Source organism: Rhineura floridana, chromosome 15 (assembly GCF_030035675.1).
Source record: "Rhineura floridana isolate rRhiFlo1 chromosome 15, rRhiFlo1.hap2, whole genome shotgun sequence".
Classification (NCBI taxonomy): domain Eukaryota; kingdom Metazoa; phylum Chordata; class Lepidosauria; order Squamata; family Rhineuridae; genus Rhineura; species Rhineura floridana.
Window position 1 is genome coordinate 37,747,521 of NC_084494.1, and position 21,486 is coordinate 37,769,006.

The 21,486-nt window shown below is 47.4% G+C and overlaps 2 protein-coding genes across 2 annotated transcripts; both read left to right on the forward strand.

Moving 5' to 3' along the window:
• Nucleotides 1–10,332: 10,332 nt before the first annotated feature.
• Nucleotides 10,333–11,747, forward strand: GPR4 (G protein-coupled receptor 4). The gene has a single exon (XM_061596155.1). It carries the CDS (start codon nucleotides 10,524–10,526, stop codon nucleotides 11,619–11,621), a length of 1,098 nt encoding a protein of 365 aa, XP_061452139.1. The 5' UTR covers nucleotides 10,333–10,523; the 3' UTR covers nucleotides 11,622–11,747.
• A 5,976-nt stretch (nucleotides 11,748–17,723) lies between these two features.
• Nucleotides 17,724–20,479, forward strand: OPA3 (outer mitochondrial membrane lipid metabolism regulator OPA3). The gene is made up of 2 exons (XM_061597971.1): nucleotides 17,724–17,995; nucleotides 19,944–20,479. The coding sequence occupies exons 1-2, from the start codon at nucleotides 17,854–17,856 to the stop codon at nucleotides 20,270–20,272; spliced, it is 471 nt and encodes a 156-aa protein (XP_061453955.1). The 5' UTR covers nucleotides 17,724–17,853; the 3' UTR covers nucleotides 20,273–20,479.
• Nucleotides 20,480–21,486: the final 1,007 nt, after the last annotated feature.

A 21,486-nucleotide genomic window follows, 5' to 3' on the forward strand; every position in this document is an offset into this window, starting at 1 on the left:
GGTTAGCATATAAACTATATTATACATGCACAGAAGATGGAGGATGGGGATTCCCTCATTTACAGATCTATTACGCAGCCTTCCAACTGCATCAATTAAGTTTTATAATTATGAGAACTAATAAAACATGGATCCAATTGGAGGATGATATGTTACAGTCTAGACCATTGTGGTCATTACCATTTACAGATTTACAATATTCCTTTATACGCTCTATTAATAATCCGTTTACAAAAGCTACCATTCTAATTTGGAAAAATTGGCAATCAAAAATCTCATCAATATACTCTCCATTAACTCCACTGTAATCCTATCCTGGTATTAAAGATGTGACATTTAAGAAATTCATTGCAAAATGGGAACAGTATGGCTACTTTAGGTTCAAATATTTTTTTATACAGAATTGCCCAATTACATTGGACCAACTTAGAGCAAACATTCAGAACTTAAAACTGGGATGGTTTCATACATATCAATTGACTCATATTCTTAAAGACCCCGAAATCAAAAGGTACGCCACTTGCCCACTTACTGGATACACTCAGTGTTATCATTGGGGTTTAGAGGGAAAGGTACCGTGTCAGCGTTTTATAAAATATTATTAGGTTTACAAATGGGACCATTTACAGGACTTAAATCTCAATGGGAACAGAATTTAGGTCTTGAATTAATACGGAATGGAAAGATATTTGCTCATCTAAATATAATAAATCTATATCCGCTACCCATAAATAAATTAATCTTAAAATACTACATAGATAGTATTTAACTCCAACTCGTTTGTCATCTATATCCTCTAATATGAGTCCACTTTGTTGGCGTGGATGTTCTAATAAAGGTACATATTTTCATTCCTGGTGGACATGTCTTAAAATTATCCCGTTTTGGAATATGGTGCATAAAGAACTTATAAATATTATAAAAGAGAATATTATACTCACTCCGGAATTATTTCTTTTATTAGTGTTTAGAGGAGAAAATGCTAAATTTAAATTTAAATTATTGATCTCTAAACATTTACTGGCAGCTCGCCAAATGGTAGTACAAAATTGGAAAACATTAGAAAATTTAGATAAAATGACATGGTATAGAAATATATGGAATTTGGCCTTATTACATAAAATTACCTATAAATTACACTTTTTACAAGAGAACACTAAATCTGATTTATATATGGCCACATGGTGGTTATTTATTGAATATGCAAATAAGTATGGTTTACATGACGGTCTCTCATCCATAGCTAGATACATATGGTTCACTTAAATTTTGGTAATCTTATTTTTGCTAATTAATTTATAAAACAGAACTGGGTTTTTGTGTTTTTTTGGTATATCCATAAGTTTATTACATCTCTCTTCCAATGCATTGAAAATGATGTACGTTGTCTTTTTATGTTATACATATGTTCATCCTCTGTGACCTGGGTTGGGATAGTTGTTTGTTTATGTTGATATGTGTTGTTTTGTTATTATAAATAATTTTTTAAAAAAAATCTACCCAGGGATCATGCAAAGAGGTTTACTTCTATATAGGCCTTTGCCCTCCATGTACCTGCAGAGCAGTTCAAACTCAAGTAGCCTTGTACTCTCCACTCAGCACATCCAGAGTACCACATCTGGTACTTAACTTCTCAGAAGGGCCTCTGCAGAACCTTCCTTTTCAATTCTGGATTTGCAGAACCTGAAAGGTCACTCCAAAGAGCCCTTTGCACATGCCCTTCATCACATCCTACCAGTGCTGGAAATAGTGCTGGAAATAGGTTACAAAACCAGGCCTTGGTTCATACTGAACCCTAATCATGTCCCCAAGCCGTGTCACCTAAAGGCAGAGGCGGTTTTACATGAGACAAAGTGACTGGCTCAGGCAGTACATCTTGGATGCAATTGAAAAGCAGTAGAGAGAGAGAGAGGCCAACAAAGGTGACCCATGAGGGCACAATCCAGCTGGAAATTCTCCTGCACAACTCTCTTTGAAATGAGCAGCAAGCTTGTGCCAGAGAACTTTTGCCAGATTGTGAGCAGCAGTGCAAATGACTGGGTGGTGCCAAGAGGGGGGTCCATTTGTATTTTGTAGGGCAGGCTCTGCCTGGGTGGCTGTGAAGGTCCCACACTTTCTATGAGAGCCATCAGGAGGCAATGCAAAAGCAGTAGACAGCTGCTGGATACATGCTAAATGCCGTGGCAGCAAAGGTTTCCACCGCTCCCCACCCTGGTGTCTGATTAATGATGCAATATGGAAAGGTGTGGATGTGTGCGCGGTTGGGGAGGGGGAAGTTTGAAGGCTGACGCAAGGACCCAGCTGCTGTGTTGTGCTTTGACATGCTCCCCTCCAATGAGTCAGCTGAAAGCTCGGTCACTCATCCATGTCCGCTTTTGTGCCCCCTTCCTAATAATAACAATGACAGCAATCAATAATGTTCCCTAACCCCTCCCATTAAATGCATTTAGAGATGTTCTTCTAAGCCTAACAGACAAGAAGAGTCATCTTACCTCTGGGCCCTTCCCATAACTAAGGGTAGAACTAACATTAAATTCTGAAATGAGAGTTGCCGTGGAGATCAAAGCCACCAGGTGGCTGTTTCTTCAAAGCTGGAAGGAAGCTCTTAACTCCAAAACCCCTGATTTTATATATAAAAAGGTAAAGGTGTCCCCGCACTTGTAGTGCGAGTCGTTTCCGACTCTTAGGGTGACGTCTTGCAATGTTTACTTGGCAGACCATATATATGGGGTGGGATTGCCAGTTCCTTCCCCGGCCTTTCTTTACCCCCCAGCATATGCCGGGTACTCATTTTACTGACCACGGATGGATGCAAGGCTGGGTGGACCTCGACCCCTTTTATCAGAGATTCGGCTTCCTCCTTCCGTTGGAATCGAACTCCGGCTGTAAGCAGAGCGTTGGCTGCGTTACCGCCGCTTACCACTCTGCGCCACGGAGGATCTATATATATTTTATATATATATATATATATAAACATATTTATAATACATATACTTGTATTTATTATTATATTTATATCTTACAATTTCTCCAAGCAGCTCAAGATGACGTACTCCTCATGCTATCCTCACAACAACCCAGTGAGGTAGGTTAGGCGGAGACACAGCGACTGGCCCAAGGTCATCCAGTGAACTGCATGGCTGAGCAGGGATTTCAACCCTGGTGCCCCACATCCTAGCCTAACACTTCAACCTCTAGGCCACCCTGGCTTTTCTAGATCTATCTGTCTATCTATCTAGCCTATCTATACCACACAATAAACAAACTATCTAGGCGGTGAACATGACATGTCTATAAAACAGCATAAAAATACTTAGCCAACATCTGCACAATGATACAGAATAACTGAGGGCTGAGCTATACATCAGAAAAGGCCTGTTTAAGTGGAAGGATCCTAAGCAGGCATTTGCAACAAAGGACTGACCGACGGTGCTTCCTTTAAGTTAATTGTCAAGAAATTTCATAGCCCAGGTGCAGACGCGCTACGCACCCGCTGCCTTGTAGAAGAAAAGTGAACATCATGTGATACCCTTAACAGTGCCCTTCTGGCTGAACGTAAAGATCAGACAGGCATAGACTGTATGGGTTCTGTGTGGCTCTTCTTCATTCCCCCGCCCCTAAAATATGTCATTTTTAAAAGAAAGTTTAAGTTTTTAAAAAAGAATTATTGGCTGCTCCCACAGGGTCCCCCATTGTGATACTATGATGCCAAAAAAATTTTTGTCTCCCCCACAAATGGATCTATTAAAAAAAAAAATTGACCGCTCCTGCAGGTCTTCTGCTGTGATGCCAAAACAAAAGATTTTGTGACATCCCCTCAATTTTTTTAAAAAATAAATTTTACTCTCCTACTGAATTTAATAATGAATAATAATAAAAGAATTAAAATAGTGCAGAATAACTGATGGGAAAGACTTTTGGAAGGGATCTGTGGCAAGGGCAGTTCTTGCCACAGACACGTTTACACTTCAGTCACGTCCACTTTGCCAGGTGGCCCCTAGAGGGTTAAGCAGGGGTAAAGGTTAACCACCCTTTTAGAGGGCTGGTTAACCTTTTCCGGCAGAGGGCCAAAATGTCTTGGAAGAAAGGTTCTGGAGTTCAGTCCTGAAGAATTCTGGATAAATCCCAGGAGCCACACTTTCAAGCATGGTTCACACCCGCCTGTTGCTGCACCAGTAACACCATTTCCACATGCTTAAAGCTTCTGGATTAATAAACCTGAAGTAAACTACGCCCCCCCCTGGTTACATGCTCACCATCGCTAATGGACCTTTAAAAAGTCCACAGCGTCCACACGCATATACTGAAAAGACCGGAAAAGCCAGTTTGATTTTTTTGGTCAAAAAAGAGACAAACAAGTATTTAAGCCATCTTGAGCAAATACCTTAAAATCATCCTTCCCCAGCCTGGTGCTTCCCCAAATGTTTCCAGACTACAACTCCAGGAGCTCCAGCCAGCCTGGCCGTGCTCCCATTAGCATCCTACAGCCGGGCTTGCTGGGGCTCATGGGAGCTGTCGTCAAAAATATCTGTAAAGCATCAGATTAGGGAAGGCCGCCTTAAAGGAAACTCTGATACCACCATCCCATCAACCACCCCTACTTTAATCTGTAAACCCTATCTCCTTCCGGATGCATGAGCGAAAGGCAGGAATCCTGGTTCCCAATGTCTATGCCTGACTCTGATTTCTCTAGTGCCCCACACTTTTTCTCCAGAGTGGAATACAGGAGCCATCCAGCCCCTGATCTCCACTAATCCAGCCTCCGCTAAACACAAATTCTCTCAGAATACTACACCTTGCAGTTCTCCAATGAAATGGATGGACAAGAGATTCAGAGCAAGACAACAGGAAGTTCTCCTTCCCAGGAGGCACAATTCATTTGGGGAACTCACTGCCTCAAGATGTGGTGGCGGTCACTAGCTTAGTTGGCTTTAAAAGGGGACGTAGGCAACGTCTAACAGTGGCTACTCATCATTATAGCTTTATGGAATTTCCATGATCAGTTTTGAGGTGCCAGGGAACAAGGACAAGAGAGGTGTGTGGCCTCCCTGCCCTGCTTGAGGGCCTTCTCAAACCAAATTAAGAGTCTGACCAAAGCAAATGCTGGATCAGGAAGACTGTTAATCTAACCCGGCACAGATCGTACGATGTTCTCAACCACTGTAAGTCACTTCCTTTTGACAGATGGAAACTGAGCAGTTATCTCTAGCTTAGCCACCCACAGCTCCACCAAGTGAACTGCTTGGCCTGCCACTTTCCCCTCCCACGTTTCTTGTCGTAATCACATCTCATTATCTGCCACAGCTCTCAGGGGTCACGAAGGATGTTCTGCATCTCACTTCTCCATGTTTCAGGAGGGCAATCAGTGCTTAGAACAGCCTTTGCCAAGCTGGTGCCCTCCAGCTGTTTTGGACTACAACTCCCATCAGTCCTAGACAGCATGGTTGATGGGAGCTGTAGTCCAAAGCAGCTGGCGGGCACCAACCTGGCAAAGGCTGGCTTAAACTTTCTCCTCCTTTATCTCTTCCACCCCAGAACAGTGCTTTGCTTCTCCTGTGGATTCTCCCCCCTACCTGCAAGAAGCATACCTGGCAGGGTGCCATGGGAAGGCCATGACTGATGAACCAGTCTAAAAGTTGCTTAGGTTTGCAGTGCAGATGCAGCCCATTAACCTTGTCAACAGTCTGGTAGTTGACTACCCAGAAGGGGAGCAAAGAACCACAAAGGTTTCACTATCAAGAGTGTGTTAAATGCACGAGAGCTATTCTATACATTTGCTTTAGGTATTTTTGTATCTTTCAAAGCCCTGCCTGGGTCTTCTATCATACAGTAGACCAGGGATGAGGAACTTGTAGTTCAACAACATCTGGAGGGCCACAACTCCCATCAGCCTCTGCTAACATGGCCATTTGTCAGAGATGATGCAAGTTGTAGTGCAACATCTGGAGGACTACACAGGTTCTCCAGCCGAGGCTGGGGGGGGGGGGAGAGGACTGTACTTTTTAAAAAGCAATTCCTCTTGTAGCACTTTGCCTAGAGTTTTCAGGCCCACTAACTCTTTTGCCATGGTATTTTCTAGATGTATTAGTTAACTGGACCGCACCAAAATGAACTGCCATGCTTGAGGCAGGGGTATGTGTGTTTTGCCATCAGCTAGGTGAAGCTAGAAACAGTCTTGTTGAAAACAGACTTGGTTGTGGGAGAGGCAGGGAACTGGAGGTCTCTGGCTCATCTTTATCGTCTGTATTTAACTTAATTTTTAATTTGAGGAAGGGGTGGTGTGTGGCTGCTCCATTGCGCATCCTGTTTGCGGTTAGTAGGAACCCTCCTGTTCCAGCATCAGCCTGTGTTTGCTTTGTTCTTTGCCCTTTAGAGCTTGGCAGGAGAGTTCCAGGGAATCATGTTAGTGGGGAGGAGGGTCCCACTGACCTTCAGCTGCAGCCAGAGGGATTAAGGGCCTAGAAAGGTCAGCATTAATTTTTCAAGAGCCTTTTTGTACAGATATTCAACATGCAGCATTTTGAGAAGCAAATTAATTAGTGAATTAATGCTTGCAGAGTTATGCTGGTGGTAAATTCCTCAAGCGAGAGGGCCTGGAGCATTCCAGCCTGCCTCCCATCACCTGGAAGCCCACATCCGGCCTTCCGGATGCAACTTCTCGGGTCTGTTGCACTCTGCACATGTTCCAAGGACTGACAGGGAGAATGCAGGCAAGCCCTTGAAGGCAGTCCAGAGTTGGTTCAGAATACGTCTGCTGGGGTTGGCACTTCAGATCATTCATGATTCATTGCCAGTTTCACCAGAGATCAATTTGCTTCCAGGCTCAATTCCAAGGCTCTTTACAACCTGCAACCAGGACTTCTCAAGAGTTGCCTCCCCCACCTATGAATCTGTCCAGCTTTTGAGGCCTTCTTGGCATTCCTCCACCCCTGGACGTATGATGGTGGCTGCTTGACAGGGGATCTTTTCTTCAGGTGGGGTGCCCAAGGTCTGCAAAAGCCTTCTGAAGCAAAATACACCTAGACCAACCGCTGTTTTCAGAAAAGACGCGAAGGCCATTTTATTACAGCAGGCAGCCTCAGAATACTCTCCTTAACAGTAATTTGACTGCCACTGGTTTTCACTTTTGGTCTCTGCTCTAATTGTTTTGATTTATGTTCATTTTAACTGAGTTGTTTTTGTCTTAATTACTGTTGTAAACCACCTTGATCATTTTACAGAGAGACAGAGAAGAAACCCTGGAAATAGTAGTAGCAATCATGACTAATTATTTTAGAAGAACTACATGACCAGTGTGCAGCCATGCAAGGAGCCGATTCTCTTTCTACTGCCTGCCGATGTGGTGGTGGCAGTGAAGAATATGGCCCACATCATTCCCACACCAGGGATCAGAAAAGTGGGGAACTGGATATGGACTTTTGATTTCCAGAATGAGGACAGTAGGGCAAGACCTTTATTAGGATTTAGGACCAACTAAAATGTTTATTGTGGTGAGCTTTCTTGACTTCATCAGAGCTCTCCTTCAGGCTAGATGTTGAAAAAGATTGGGGGGGGGTGAAGGAATTGTTCCTGAGCATAACAAAAAAGCCTTTTTGCCTGCATTTTTTATGATGGAATGGAGGTACCACATATTTAATTGCAACAAAGAAACGAAGCTGCCATTGCTTCTCTCTCGGAAAAGATAAAAGTTAGCAATGATTTGGATCTCTATGTCCCAAGTTCACCTGAAGAACAGACAATAAAGGAATTTAGAAGAACAGATTTAGTGTCTCTGGGCTATTTAAGACCACCAGCAATTCCTGGACTGATTGCAGGTGGGAGTTTACATATGTGAATGCTCTCCATGGGAGGGAAAAACAGGCTAAGCTACATCCATTTTTCCTGACATGCTAATTTTCTATATGTAGGGAGTGTTAAAAATAAAGATGGGGAAGCATCCAAATATCTAAGTCCCCCTCCACCGTGAAGTGGAACCATTCAGGAAAAGCTTTTACAACATGATCCTGTTGATTTGCATGGGTGTATGTGTATGCATGTGCGAGCACTACAGCCAGCTTGTGGAGAAATGGGATCAGGGCGGGGAGAATTAAAGAGAGAACCTTTTACAGCCCAAGGACCACATGAGTAGCCTTCCAGGGGCCACATACCAGTGGTGCTTGAGGCCAGAGGAAAAAGTGGGTGGAGGGACAGATGCAGCTCTTAACTTTGTACAGGAGGGCTACATCCCAGCCACGCAAAAGCCAGGGGCTTTTTACACACACACCTCTCTCCATCTAGGCAAGCAACAGGCACTGGCATAGTTCAAGGATGCATTCTAGCCAGGACAAATTACTCGAGGAGGGCGTGCAGCGGGGCAGTGTGGGGCGTGGCATTGCCTAAGAAGAGTCTCAAAGGCCAGATAGAGACTTGGAAGGCCACACTTGGCCCCCTGGCCCCAAGGTTTCCCCACCCTGGAAGCAGGGAGATGGTTGGGCAGCCACATCTGAGATCTCCTCCTCCAAATGCTTTGCAATCCACAGCATCTGGGAGCTGCGCTTGTGTTAACTTTCTTTGGCTTGATGAGCATGGGCATGGGGAATTGACACAAACTGGAAACTGTGGAAACGGCTGTGACTGATGCATCGGATCCTGCAGACCCGAGTCACTCAGAATGCGCAAGAGGTGCACTTATCAGGGCACTGCTCATTCAAAGTTTTGACTGTCGCACATTTACCTGTGAACTTGCATGCTTGGGTTTGGATGCTCACTCGTTTAGTGTCCAAAGTTTTGGCTGTGGTTCTGATCTTTAGGATTCTTCCCATTCTAGCCTCCCTGCATCAGACTGCCTGTCTCCCCAGGACATCCCATCCACTTTCAAGTGGGCAGCCTTTTATTGACAAGGAGCGCAACCTCTCCAGATGGTCTCTTCTTCCCAGAACTACTGAGTGAAGGGGTGAGGTTTGGGGACGGTTTGGCTGCCTGCCTGGATATACATCAAGCTTTGTTTTGATTCCTGGCAGAGGCTCAGCTTCCAGACACCAATCTGGATGGAAAAACAGGTGCGGTTTCAGACATGCGTGTGGAGCAGTAGCTGTTAGTTTCAGCAAAATCAAGAAAGAGAGCGACCTTAAAGACCAACACATTTGCTCTGGCAGGGGTCTTTCGTGGTCTGTGGAGGCTTATGCCATGGCAAATGTATTTTAGTCCTGAAGAGGTTTTTCACATGTTGATACGACCAAGAAAAATACCACGTTGACCCTCTCGAAACCTCATCAGCCAGCTACTAAGCTTCTGTCCTCCCATCACTAATCCCCTGGCCACCTTTTTCTGCCACTTGCTGTGGCTGCCAGACTCCAGTCCCTGCCATTAATTGTCCTCATAGACAGCACCACGTGAATTCAGTGCTAAAAACGTCAAAAGCTGCAATAAACAAAATATTATGCCCCAAAATGCTGACGTCTGCAGGCACTATAAATCATGCACACTCGCCTAGTTTGCTCTGCTTTCACCCCCTTCTGTGGAGAAGAACACCAGAAGCGGCTTATAGCAGCTCAGAGGCTACTGGTCCACCGAGCCCAGGGCTGCCTCCTGCGAATTCTGGCAGTGGCTTTCCAGAGGTTTGGGCAGGGAGAGGTCTTTCCCCAGCCCCACAACCTGATTTTTTAAACTGGGGACGAGCAGAACCTTAGGTCTTCTGCATGCCAAGCAGGTGCCCTGCTCCCACTGAGCTTTGATCCCCCTCCAGGGAACTGTCAGATGGCACTGGAGCATTATTCCCCTGCCACAAGAGATTTCTTACTTCTGGGTTTCCAAGATCTCACCAGGCACTGCCCATGCACTTTCAAACAAATCTTTATAACCATGAGGGCTAGAAACTTGTCTTTAATAAAATGCTGAAATTCTTGGGTGGCTGAATTTTGCACCCAGCTCCACACCCCTTACGTTTTCTGTACTTTTGCATAGCTCTCATTCATTGCAGTATTTCACAGGAGAACTTACCTGTGGGCTGTATGCCTTTGTAATTGGAGGAAAGAATGAGGTTTGTATTTGTACCTAAAGAAACCAAATATGTCTCAGGTCAGCCCCGCCACCAAGCAATCCTAAAGAACATTTAATGGGATGCAGCTCCTAAGGTCCCATCCAAGATCTGGCCATCTCCAATGCACAAGAGGATGAGAAGTGTTGGATGTTGTAATAGGGGCAAGGCTCAAGGAGGCCTCTGTCCTGTAATGCTCTCCTCATGACCTCAGTGTGTCTCTCCTCATCTTCTCCCAGGTCCAAAAGGGCAGGAAACACTATTGAGAAGCGGCCCCAACAACAACATTCAAGCTGATTAGAGAGGCTGGTGCAAAGGAAGGCAATCACTGGACTTGGCCAATGGGGACCATGCTGTATGCCAGCTCCAGGAACTTCCTTGCAATGGCCTGTGTGGTCCTGTGGACATACCACTGCCGGCCCCACAGACCCTTGTTCTGAGTTGGGATTCGCTGCCACCTCGGCTTCTGCCACTTCCCGGGGAGCCCCACCACAATCACACCCCAAGAATGTGCAATACGACCCTGGTGAGCTGCCACGTGGACTCAAAGATTGACCACCTCTTCCCTCCAATGCTGTACATCATTGTCATCACCATGGGCCTCCCCACCAACTGCATGGCCCTTTGGGCCGCCTACCTGCAGGTCAGGCAGAAGAACGAGCTGGGTGTCTACCTGATGAACCTCTCCATTGCAGACCTCCTCTACATCGCCACCCTGCCGCTCTGGATCGACTACTTCCTCCACTACGACAACTGGATCCACGGCAAGGAGTCCTGCAAGGTCTTTGGGTTCATCTTCTACACCAATATCTACATCAGCATCGCCTTCCTCTGCTGCATCTCTGTGGACCGCTACCTGGCCGTGGCACACCCGCTGCGCTTCGCCAAGTTCCGGCGGGTCAAGACAGCTGTGGCTGTCAGCACAGTAGTGTGGGCCATTGAGATTGGGGCCAATTCGGCACCACTCTTCCACAACGAACTCTTCCATGACCGCTACAACCACACCTTCTGCTTCGAAAAGTATCCCATGGAGGAATGGGTGGCATGGATGAATCTCTACCGGGTCTTCATTGGATTCCTTTTCCCATGGATGTTGATGCTCTTCTCCTACCAGGGGATCTTGCGGGCCGTGCGAGGGAACGTCTCCACTGAGAAGCAGGAGAAGGCCAAGATCAAGCGCCTCTCGCTCAGCCTCATCGTCATCCTCCTCTTCTGCTTCGCCCCCTACCATGTCATCCTGCTCTCCCGCAGCACTGTCTACCTGAGCAAGCCCTGCGACTGCAGCTTTGAGGAGAAGGTCTTTGTGGCCTACCACACCTCCCTGGCCTTCACGAGCTTGAACTGCGTGGCTGACCCCATCCTGTACTGCTTTGCCAACGAGGGGGCCCGCAGTGACGTGACCAAGGCTCTGTCCACCTTGCTGCGCTTCCTCGCCAGCTCCAAGCCCCAGGAGATGGCCAACGCCTCGCTCACCCTGGACACCCCCTCTTCCAAGAAGAGCAGCTTCTGCCACCAGCCCTTGGCGCTCCCACTGCCCCCCTCGCAGGCTGGGGTGGGGATGCGAGGCGAGGAGCTCCAGATGAAAATACTGACTTTTAACCAATGAACGCTTCCCGTTTAGGACCTGGTGCTAACTTTCCAGAGCATCCTGACGATGCAGCGACCCACTGGCAACCTGACAGGGCAGATGGACAACAAATATAGTATTGGAAATAATAAAATATTAGTAGTACTAGTAGTATTATAACTTAAAAGCTCCTGGGTGTTAGCACATTTCTGCCCTAAGTTCCACACTTGAATAACAACAGCATTTGTGTAATGCTTCTTGAAGAGTTCAAAGCACTTCACTAGAACCCTGTACGAAAAGTGAGTGCTGTTATCTCCACACTGAAGACCAGGCTGGGGGTGGAGGGCTGCCTAAGGTAAGACTCAGATGGGGGACTTCCTGACATATTGCTCAGTCACTGAGCCATGACATCTCATCAGCCCTTATGTGGAAAATATCCATGTAAGAACTACTCTGCTAGGGGAAGACAAAAGCCCCTTTTGCTGTTCTTTGAAAAAAGCTTAGAGGTTTTTTTTACAATCAAGTGGTATATATATTTTGTTAAACACAAATAAATATAATAAAGCTAATCTAACACTCTGTCACCAGCAGTGGCCAACCGGCCAGCCAGACAACCAGATGTCTCTGGTAAACTCACAAGAAGTGCACGATGGAGACAGTTGTACTGTGTTGGTCCACAGTTTGTAGTGATCAGAGATGTACTGATTTTGAATATGGAGGTTCCACTTTTACCCATCATGACTAATAGCTGTTGATCAGCCTGTCCCTCCATGAATTTGTCCAATCTTTTTTTATTTAAAGCCATCTATATATATCATAATGTGGCAACACAATCCACAGGTTAACTACCCACACCATGAAGACCTTCTTCCCTTTGCCTGTCCTGAATATATTGTCAATCAGCTCTCGAAACTCTAGTGTTCTGTGAGACGGAAAATAATATATTCCAAGATGCTGGACTACGACCTGGGAGGCCAGAGTTCGAATCCCCACACAGCCACGAAGCTCACTGGGTGACTGGGCCAGTCACTGCCTCTCAGCCTCAGAGGAAGGCAATGGTAAACTCCCTCTGAATACCGCTTACCATGAAAACTCTATTCATAGGGTTGCGTAAGTCAGAATCGACTTCAAGGCAGTACATTTACATTTATCCATGACTTTATAGAGGTTTATTACCTCCTTGCAAACATCTATCAATTGTGCCTCTGAATGGGCCCTCCTTGATCTGAACCTAATTTTTCTAGCTGTCCTTCAATATCCTTGCAAATACCCCGTATTTCAACCCCTTCCTATCCTATTACATTGGCTCACAGCCACATATTATGACTAAAGGACGTGCAGACGCCCCTATATTTGTTTAGAGAGCAAGCAACTGTTTTAGGGCTGGAAACATACTTCAAAAGTATGGTACATTCCCTAATTGGTTGCCTGCTGCTTCAATACCACTGGAATTGTAAGCTGGAAACCTCCCAGATCTTTCCACCTTGCACATCCTGCCCCATTTATTCTTTGCTCTTTAGTCAGGGGTGGGCAGAGACAATGTGTCCCTGCAAGGATGGAACCAAGGGACCATAGTTACCCACACAATACAATGATTGACAGGATCCCTTGCAATGGCACAGCCAAGCAGAGAAACATATCCATATCCTGTGTCACCTCATTCTTCCCACTCTACCCTGCTTCCCAGTTTTCCATCTCCTAGTTACAACAGGGAGCCAAATGCCTGGCAATTATGGGAGGTTAATGAGCAGAGGAAGCTCCTCAGAGTCCAGGATGATTGGCACATAAATGCATCACCAGCCAAGTCTCAGCCCGCTCCATGGGGTCTGCACAGACCATGGGAGGGGACCATCTTTCTCCAAAGTGCTACTCCTAGAGCTGGGAGCATCTTGGTGCTAGCTGAGCAATGACTGATTTGGGGGGGAAACAGGTGCTGAGTCTCAAGCCTTGCTTGACTGCCATGTTCTCAGGCTTAATCCCAGATGTTTGGTACTTGGCTGTGGTTCCTCAATAGGGAAAAAAAACAACAGCCAACGCATGCTCAGGGGCTCTCAGAAAAGCTGAGACTAATAGCCAATAGCCAAAGTTGCTCAACACAGATCAGCTGATGTTCTTTATTTGCTCTTACCGTAATTGGCTATCAGACTGTTTAAGAAGTAATGAAGGGTGGCCTTTTCTCATGCTTTCAGTGCAGACATGGATGAAATGTGGATGTCAAACCATGTCAGAGATTACAAATATCAAACAGAGGACAGCAGCTACTCTAGATAACGGCAGGTACAAAGTTATGATTATCCATATAAGTACAGCTTTCTGCATCACCCTACCAAAAAAAAATCCCTCCATATAAACTTAAATTATACTTCACCCACAAGCAACTCTAGGCAACACAGTAATCTTTGCCTGCCAGGCTTAACCCCAGAAGTAGCTGCATTTCCACACAGGGCAAGTGATCCTTCTATAAACAGCTACTGTTGTACCACCCCAGAGATGGCTGTCTATTAGTCTTGGATAAAACCAAACATGCTCTGCTCTGCTGAACACTTGCAAAATTTTCCACCTCCAAGATCGACCTCTACCCCTGGTGGTGGGTCCTGGAGTAATGCTACCCCTCTGATGACTCAATGTTCTAGGAATGTATAAAGCAGAGCAAGAGAGGGCCATTGGTGATGTCCCAAGATGAGAACAGCCTAATCTCCACACTTCACAAGAGGCAAGGGCCGCTGAGTCAATAGCCATTCTGAAAGTAAACAGGAAAAGGCCAAAGTGGAAATAACCTTTGCGGGAAGGGGACATCCCATGAATCTCAGCAGGCTGAAGCTGATTGATCAAAATATGCCTGTGACATTCCAGCTAGTGTGGCTAGACCTGGGAGATGAAGGTTCAAATCCCCTGTCAGCCACACAAAGCTCACTGGGCAACCTTGGGCCAGTCTCAGCCTAGCCTACTTCATAGGATTGTTGTGAGGACAAAATGGGAAAGGGGAGAACTATGTACATCACCTTAAACTCCTTGGAGGAAAGATGGGATATCAATGTAGTAGTAGTAGTAGTAGTAATAATAATAATAATACAACCATCTTCCAAGAGATTTGCAGCCCCAGCGAGAACAGTTCCTCAGATCATTCTGGGCTTTTGAGGTGGACTCCAGAGTAGGATTGTTTATCTGATTCAGTTTGTTTAGTTTTCTGTCGCTGGGCTAAATCCTCTTGATCCCTTTCCCGCTCAAGCTGCTGGGATGTCTGCCGGATCGCCAAGGCCATGCGGGGACACAGTTCAATGGTGTGGAGGCAGGGCAACGCCAGGCCCTTTGACTCCATTCAGCACTTTAATTCCATACTCTCCTTTTCATTCCTTCCTGCCTGCTGTTTAATTAAGAAAGGGTCCTAAGAACTCCGAGGACCCCTGGATTCTATGGGCACCTCAAGGAAGGTAGGTTGTGCCCAGAGGCCCTGAGAGCTACCTGCCTAGGCTCTCATGGTACTGACCTTTTGGGGGCACTTTCCTGATCCTGCCACATGGTTCCATGCCTGTTTCTCCCTCCGAAAATCCCATTCCACTTTAACAAGGGTGACAGTGGTATCTGACACAGACAAAGCTGTAGGAAAGTCCTTTAATTCTTGCTTTGACCCTCTTTCCTCCTGCAGCTCCCAGTAGGCAAGTTTCATCTTTGTGTTCACATGGTCTGGGTATTTTATTAATTGTATTTTAATAATTTTGTAAGTCGCCTAGAGTGGCCATTGGCCAGATAGGCGACAAAGAAATTAAATTTATTATTTATTATTATTATAGTGGCCAGGCAAAACACAGCAAACAACTCACAGCAACTGAGTAGCCCCTCAGCGGGTGTGAAAATCTAACTTACTAAAGGCAGTAAAAAAAAAATCTAAAAGTTTTGTTCTTCATAAATCTCATACAATAATTAAAATCCTAAAACTTCTCAGCATTACACTATCTCCTCTCACCTCATTAACACTTCATTGGTTTTCTAAACACATTAGTTACTCAGCTAGAAGCCCAGAGATACATTTAAAGTAATCAATACATCAAAGGTAACATAACACTATACTGACAGCAAAAGTCACGCACACAAAATGGATTTGCGAATGAAACTAACTTTTAAAATGTAGTAAACTTTAAAAGTGCAAAAGTGGAGGATGAAATCAACACATATAGGGAACAAACATTTATTTATTTATTTATTAAATTTATACCCTGCCCTTCCTCCCAGGAGCCCATATTAAAATCATATGGAAAATATGACAAAGATATCCTTAATTTTTTCCTCAACATTCAAGTGATACAATATATATTCACAGAGATCAAACTTAAGAATATTTAGAAGCATAATTGCAGGTACAGTAGGGCCCCACTCATACGGCCGGGTTACATTCCAGATCCCCACCTAAAAGCGAAACCCACCGAAAAGTGGAACTCATTCAATAGAATGGTGCCTGACGCCCAAAAAAAGCCATAAAAGCAGAACAAGAGCCGTATGAGTGGTGCCTTACTCTAATTGAAAGCTGCCGTATTAGCGGGCCGCCGAAAAGTGGGGGCCTACTGTACTTTGATTTAGAACGCAGATAACTGCTATATGAGGAAAGCAGGTGCAAGTCATTTTGCTTCGCCAGAGCTGCAGCACGAGAGAACCAAGAAGCACATCAGAGGTTCCCGGAGATGTCCAGCCAGCATCTGCTGGAAACAGGATGCGGGACTTGCTGGGCCCAGCTTGAGCACATTTATTTGAGCATAACAGCCGCCAGAAAACCTTGGCTGGGTTATTCTGCCTGTGCCCCCTCCCTATGGATGAGGCCCCTCCTGCATCACACCTCAGGATGAGGTGAGGAATCAAGGCAGCCGGTCAGAAAAGCTACTGGCTGCTTACCGCCCGTCCCCCAGGGAGGCACCAAGGAGAGGCAAGCCCTTGTCCTCCCTCTATAAGGCTCCGGCATTTTACTCCATGAGAGCTAGTAACCCTACCTCACAATGAAGCTAAACTGGGAAGCCAAGGGGGCAGTGTTAAATAGTAGGGCAGAGCAGGCCTTCGTTCCTATGACTTTAAAAAGCAGACTGAAACTTAAGAGGGGAATGTTTTTTTCCTCATCAGGGTAACTCCATGGCAACAGCTTCCCCTGTTGAACTGCCAATACAGAAGGAGAGTCACGAGAGGGGAGGGAATTCCTCCGTCTAGCAAAGGGGTTTGAAATCCACTCCTCTCCCCTCTCTGGGGCTTGCCCCACCCGTTTAGCGGAGGGGAAGCCGCCCCCTCGAGCAGCAGCATCACGCACAAGCCTCTGAAAGGCCGCGGAAAGTTTTCCCGCCAAAATCTAGAGAGCGAGACATGATTAGCTGAGGCGAACGATGACGACAAGAGGAAGATGGAGTCATCCTCAGAGATAGGAAAAGGGTAGGGACACACAGCACTGACTTTACGGGAGCGAAATTGAAAGCCGCAACTGGCTACAATTGTACGGGCACCATTTAAAAAATTAAAAAACAAAACAAATTAGTATCTCATTTCTCATACAAAGAACAACCAGTTAGAAAAGGAATGAACGCCTGCCTCTCTCTCTGCTACCGTTTGTTTCGGGGTAGAGGCTGTCGCCTAAGCGCTTGCATGAGAAGATCCCGTGTTTCTTCTTCAACTTTTGAAGCTCTCGCTTCTACTCCCGGGAGAAAGAGGAGCCTCAAAGACCGGCTTCCAACGTAAACCAGAAGTTCCCTCTTCAGGACTGAAAGCGGTATCTCCCCTTTCTTATCTCTGTGGCGCCGCCCTCCCCTCGGCCTGCACTTCTGGTGCTAACGGCATTATTTCAGGCGCGCCGCTCTCTCCCTCGCCTTCTCTATGGGCATGAAGTGAACGTCAGGGCTGTGTTTATGACTGTTGCTTTACAAGCCTGAATAACAATTGGATTTTGGGTTTTGTTTTAGTTTTGGTATCGTACAAAACACGTGAAAGGACACGAATAGAACCAAGTAAAACGTCCCTGCTTTCCCTGCCCTGAACTTGCCTGAGAGCTAATTGCCTACTCACGACAGGAAAAAAATTAATTTATGCCGCTTCGGCTGACGAGCGCGCCCCCACGGCCCTCCTCGGTATGTAGGTGCAGACGCTATTTGCATAGCGGCAACGTCTATTTGCATGCGGGGCGGGTGCGCGCTGACGTCGCGGGATGCCCGCGCAAGGGGTTTACGTGACGCGTGCGCGGTGACGTCACCGGGGCCTGCGTCTGCGTGGGCCGCTCCGCGCGGGGGCTACTGGGAGCGCAAGGATGGTGGCCGGCGCCTTCCCGATTGCCAAGCTTCTCTACCTGGGCGTCCGGCAGCTCTCCAAGCCTTTGGCCGCGCGCATCAAGGACGGGGCCCGCGCCAGCCCCTTCTTCCGCCAGTACATCTGCGGGCCCCCCGCGCAAAGTGAGTAAGCCGGCGAGCGCCGACTGATAGGGAAGCCGCTCGTCAGCATTGAGGGGCAGACCAATGGGAATGCGAGGGAGGCCTGGCCTGCAGAGCAACGCGGCCAATAGGACGGCGCGGGAGGCGGGCCTCGGTTAAGCGGCGGGGCCAATTGGGAGGGGTGGAGCTGCTAAGGCGGCAGGAGAGAAGGGTTGTGACATTGCGGGGCAAAAGCGGAGGCCGCTGAGCCCCCGGACTGAATGGCCGCCGTCAGGCCACAGGCCTGGCACGTGAACGTTGTAGACCTTGTAGAAGGAAAGGAGATCTGAAGGGAGGGAGCAGCCCCTTAAGTGCATCGCGCTCGCCAAACCGAGCCTCCATGCGCAGAGGCAGTCTACCCCTGAAGAGGAGGCGCTGATGGCAAGCAGCAGGGCGGGGCCGTTTCCACAGTGCCCTTCCCAGGAGCATCTGGCTGCCCACTGTCAGAAGCTGAGCGCTGGGCCAGGTGGAAATGCCCTCCCAGTGCCAGGGGTGGCAGGTGCCCATTGCGAGTCGTGGGGCAGAAAGCAGGCGGTGGAGCCCTAGCCAAAACGCATTCCAGTTTCAGCACTGGGAGGAGGAGGCAGCTGACAGCCGGCACCACCCCATTGGCTGGTTGCAAGTGGGGAGGCAGGAAGGTGGGGGCTGGCTGAGGGCAGACTGAGGTGGTTGGGGCAGTGCCCACTCGCCCTGACAGACCAGCCTCCACGGCCTGTCACCCAGCTGAGGCACTTATGTGTTTATGAGCCCATTACATAATGTTTTGTGGGAGGCTCCCTGCCCACCCTCCCTGCCCTGGAGGACAGAAATATTTGCTCTCCATTCCTGAGCTGCCTGCACTTGTCTCTTTCCAGCATCCCCCAGGGGAAATATCTGGACCAGAAGACGCCAGGCTTTTAGCAAGGAGGTTTTGATGTTCTTCAGTGGCTTTGAGCATGTGCGAAGTGCTTTTCTCATGTTACCATGGAGCAGCTCCATCCCATAAAGAACTAAATTTGGGATGAGGTAGCTGGCATGGCTTCTAGGATGCTTGATGGATGCATCAAGTGAAACCTAGCGAGGCTGTTCAGGGCCAGAGCACAAGCCCATCAAGAGCCACATCCTGTTGCTGCACACAAGGAAATGGAAAGGAATATCAGAGGGTGTGACATCAGGCAGGAATGAGCCCCAGCACCTGTTTCATGCATATGTGTGTGTGGAATTCAGATGTTTGGGACAGACTACCCTGAAGTCTGGAGAAGGGAGGCTCATGAGACTGGAACTGAGGGTCATCATTCAGAAAAGCCAAATGCCTACTCTCTTGCTTCTCCCACCCAAGAAGCAGAAAATCTCAGACGTGTGGTGGAATTTAGCTGAAAAGCCTCGCCAGCAATTGCCTACTGGGCCAGTCCTGATGTGCTCTTGGGACGATTGCCTTGTGCTGTCCGTTTCCCCCTCTGCCAGCACCACCCAGCCCTCTCCTTTGCCAAACCACCACAGCCATTCTCTAAGGGCAGAGATGGGGAACCTGCGGCCCTTGAGGGGTTTTTGAGCTCCCAGCTCACATCAGCCCTACCGAGGATGGCCAAGGAAGATGGAAGCTCTTGCCACCTATTTTCTGATGTTTTAATCTTATGTTTTAAATTTTGTTTATTGTATCCTTTATTTTCCTGTAAGCCACTTTGAGACATCATGAAGAGCAGGGTATAAAATCTTAAAACCAGGAGTGGGGAACCCCTGATCCTGCAGATTTTGCTGAACTACAGCTCCCGTCAGCCCTAGTGAGCATGGCCAGCGGCCAGGGATGATGGGAGGTCCAGTTCAGCAACATCTGGAGGGTTGAAAATTCCCCACACCTGCCTTAAACACGTGCTCAAGGCCACAGGTTCTCCACCCCTGTTGAAGCAAATGTTGCCTAGACCCTCCTCATGCTTTCCTTTATTTCTTGCAGTCTATCACTGGGTCGAGATGCGAGCAAAGATGCGGATCATGGGGTTCCGGGGCGCTGCCATCAAGCCGCTGAATGAGGAGGTTGCAGCCGAACTGGGCGCGGAACTGCTGGGCGAGGCCATTATCTTTGGGGTGGGGGGGCTCTGCATCTTCCTGGAATATTCCCGCCAGGCGACCAACAGCAAGAAGAAGGAGGAGGAACTCAGCAACACCCTCCTAAGCCTGCAGGAACAGGTGGCAGAGCTGAACTTGACTGTGGAAACCCTGGATGCACAGCTGCGTGAAATGAACCGGCTCCTAGTGGCAGTCCCTGCCACCCCCAAGAAATAGGTGGGCTCTAGGGGAGATGCCACTTCCAGAAACTGCGCTCAACTGCCAGCTTTGTGCATGTGCCTCCTGCTGAAGGTGGACGATCAATGGAGCTACTGGGACCCTATCACATGCAGCAGGCTGAAGGCTGCAAAGATCTTTGGCCCAGCCCAGCCCACTGTTCCTAGAATGTATATATTGAATCTATTAAAAAACAACAACAGAGAATACTGTCCTTTGCCTTGACGGTTATAGGAAGAATCTATAAAGTTGGTGGGTGTGTACTGTCATGCCCAAGGGGCGCGCGTGCGTGCGTGCGTACTGAACTGTAGTGAGTGAAGCAAACATTTTTCTGGCAAAGTTAAACATTGAGATCAGGAAGCTGGAAGAGAAAATTGGTGTTCTGTTGCCAGGATTTTTGAAATGCTAGCAGGAGCAATTTGCTTCTGGTGTTAGATATGGCAATCTTATTTCCGCTTGTATATATTTGAGGTTTTTACTAAATAGCCATGGAGTGCTTTTCAAGTCTGATTCAGTCCTCAACTTACAGTGGCAGAGGACCCCACTCTGGCTCATATTTGATTGTTGTATCAGCTTGCAGCGCTCATCCGTTCACAGCCTTCAGTGGAGGAGGGATTGTTGCAATCACGTTACCCACCATGTCCAGTTGAAGCTTTCTCCAGTGCCTTAGGGCAGCCTTCCCCAGCCTGGTGTCCTCCAGATATTTTGCACCTCAACTCCCATCAGGTCCAGGCTGGCCACAATCCTAGGGAAAGGATGAAACAAGGGCCTGTGAAGAGAGACTGAAAGAAATGGGCAGATTTAGCCTTGAAAAGACTGAGGGGAGATAGCACTCTTTGAGTACTTGAAAGGTTGCCACACAGAGGAGGGCCAGGATCTCTTCTCGATCGTCCCAGAGTGCAGGAGACGGAATGATGGGCTCAAGTTGCAGGAAGCCAGATTTCAGCTGAACATCAGGAAAAACTTCCTGTTAGAGCTGTATGACAATGGAACCCATGACCTCAGGAGGTGGTGGGCTCTCCGACACAAGGCATTCAAGAGGCAGCTGGACAGCCGCCTGTCAGGTATGCTTTAATTTGGATCCCTGCATTGATCAGGGGGTTGGACTCAATGGCCTTATAGGCTCCTTCCAACTCTATGATTCAATGATAACTTTCACTAGCTGGGCTTTTGTTATCCCAAAGGAAGCCAACAGAGTGATCACACTATGTGAT

Bases quoted from the DNA above. Each gene is read 5' to 3' on its own strand.
- GPR4 (XM_061596155.1), top strand. From the start codon at position 10,524: ATGTGCAATACGACCCTGGTGAGCTGCCACGTGGACTCAAAGATTGAC.
- OPA3 (XM_061597971.1), top strand. From the start codon at position 17,854: ATGGTGGCCGGCGCCTTCCCGATTGCCAAGCTTCTCTACCTGGGCGTC. The intron at 17,996-19,943 runs GTGAGTAAGCCG...TATTTCTTGCAG, and splicing joins CTGCGGGCCCCCCGCGCAAA to TCTATCACTGGGTCGAGATG.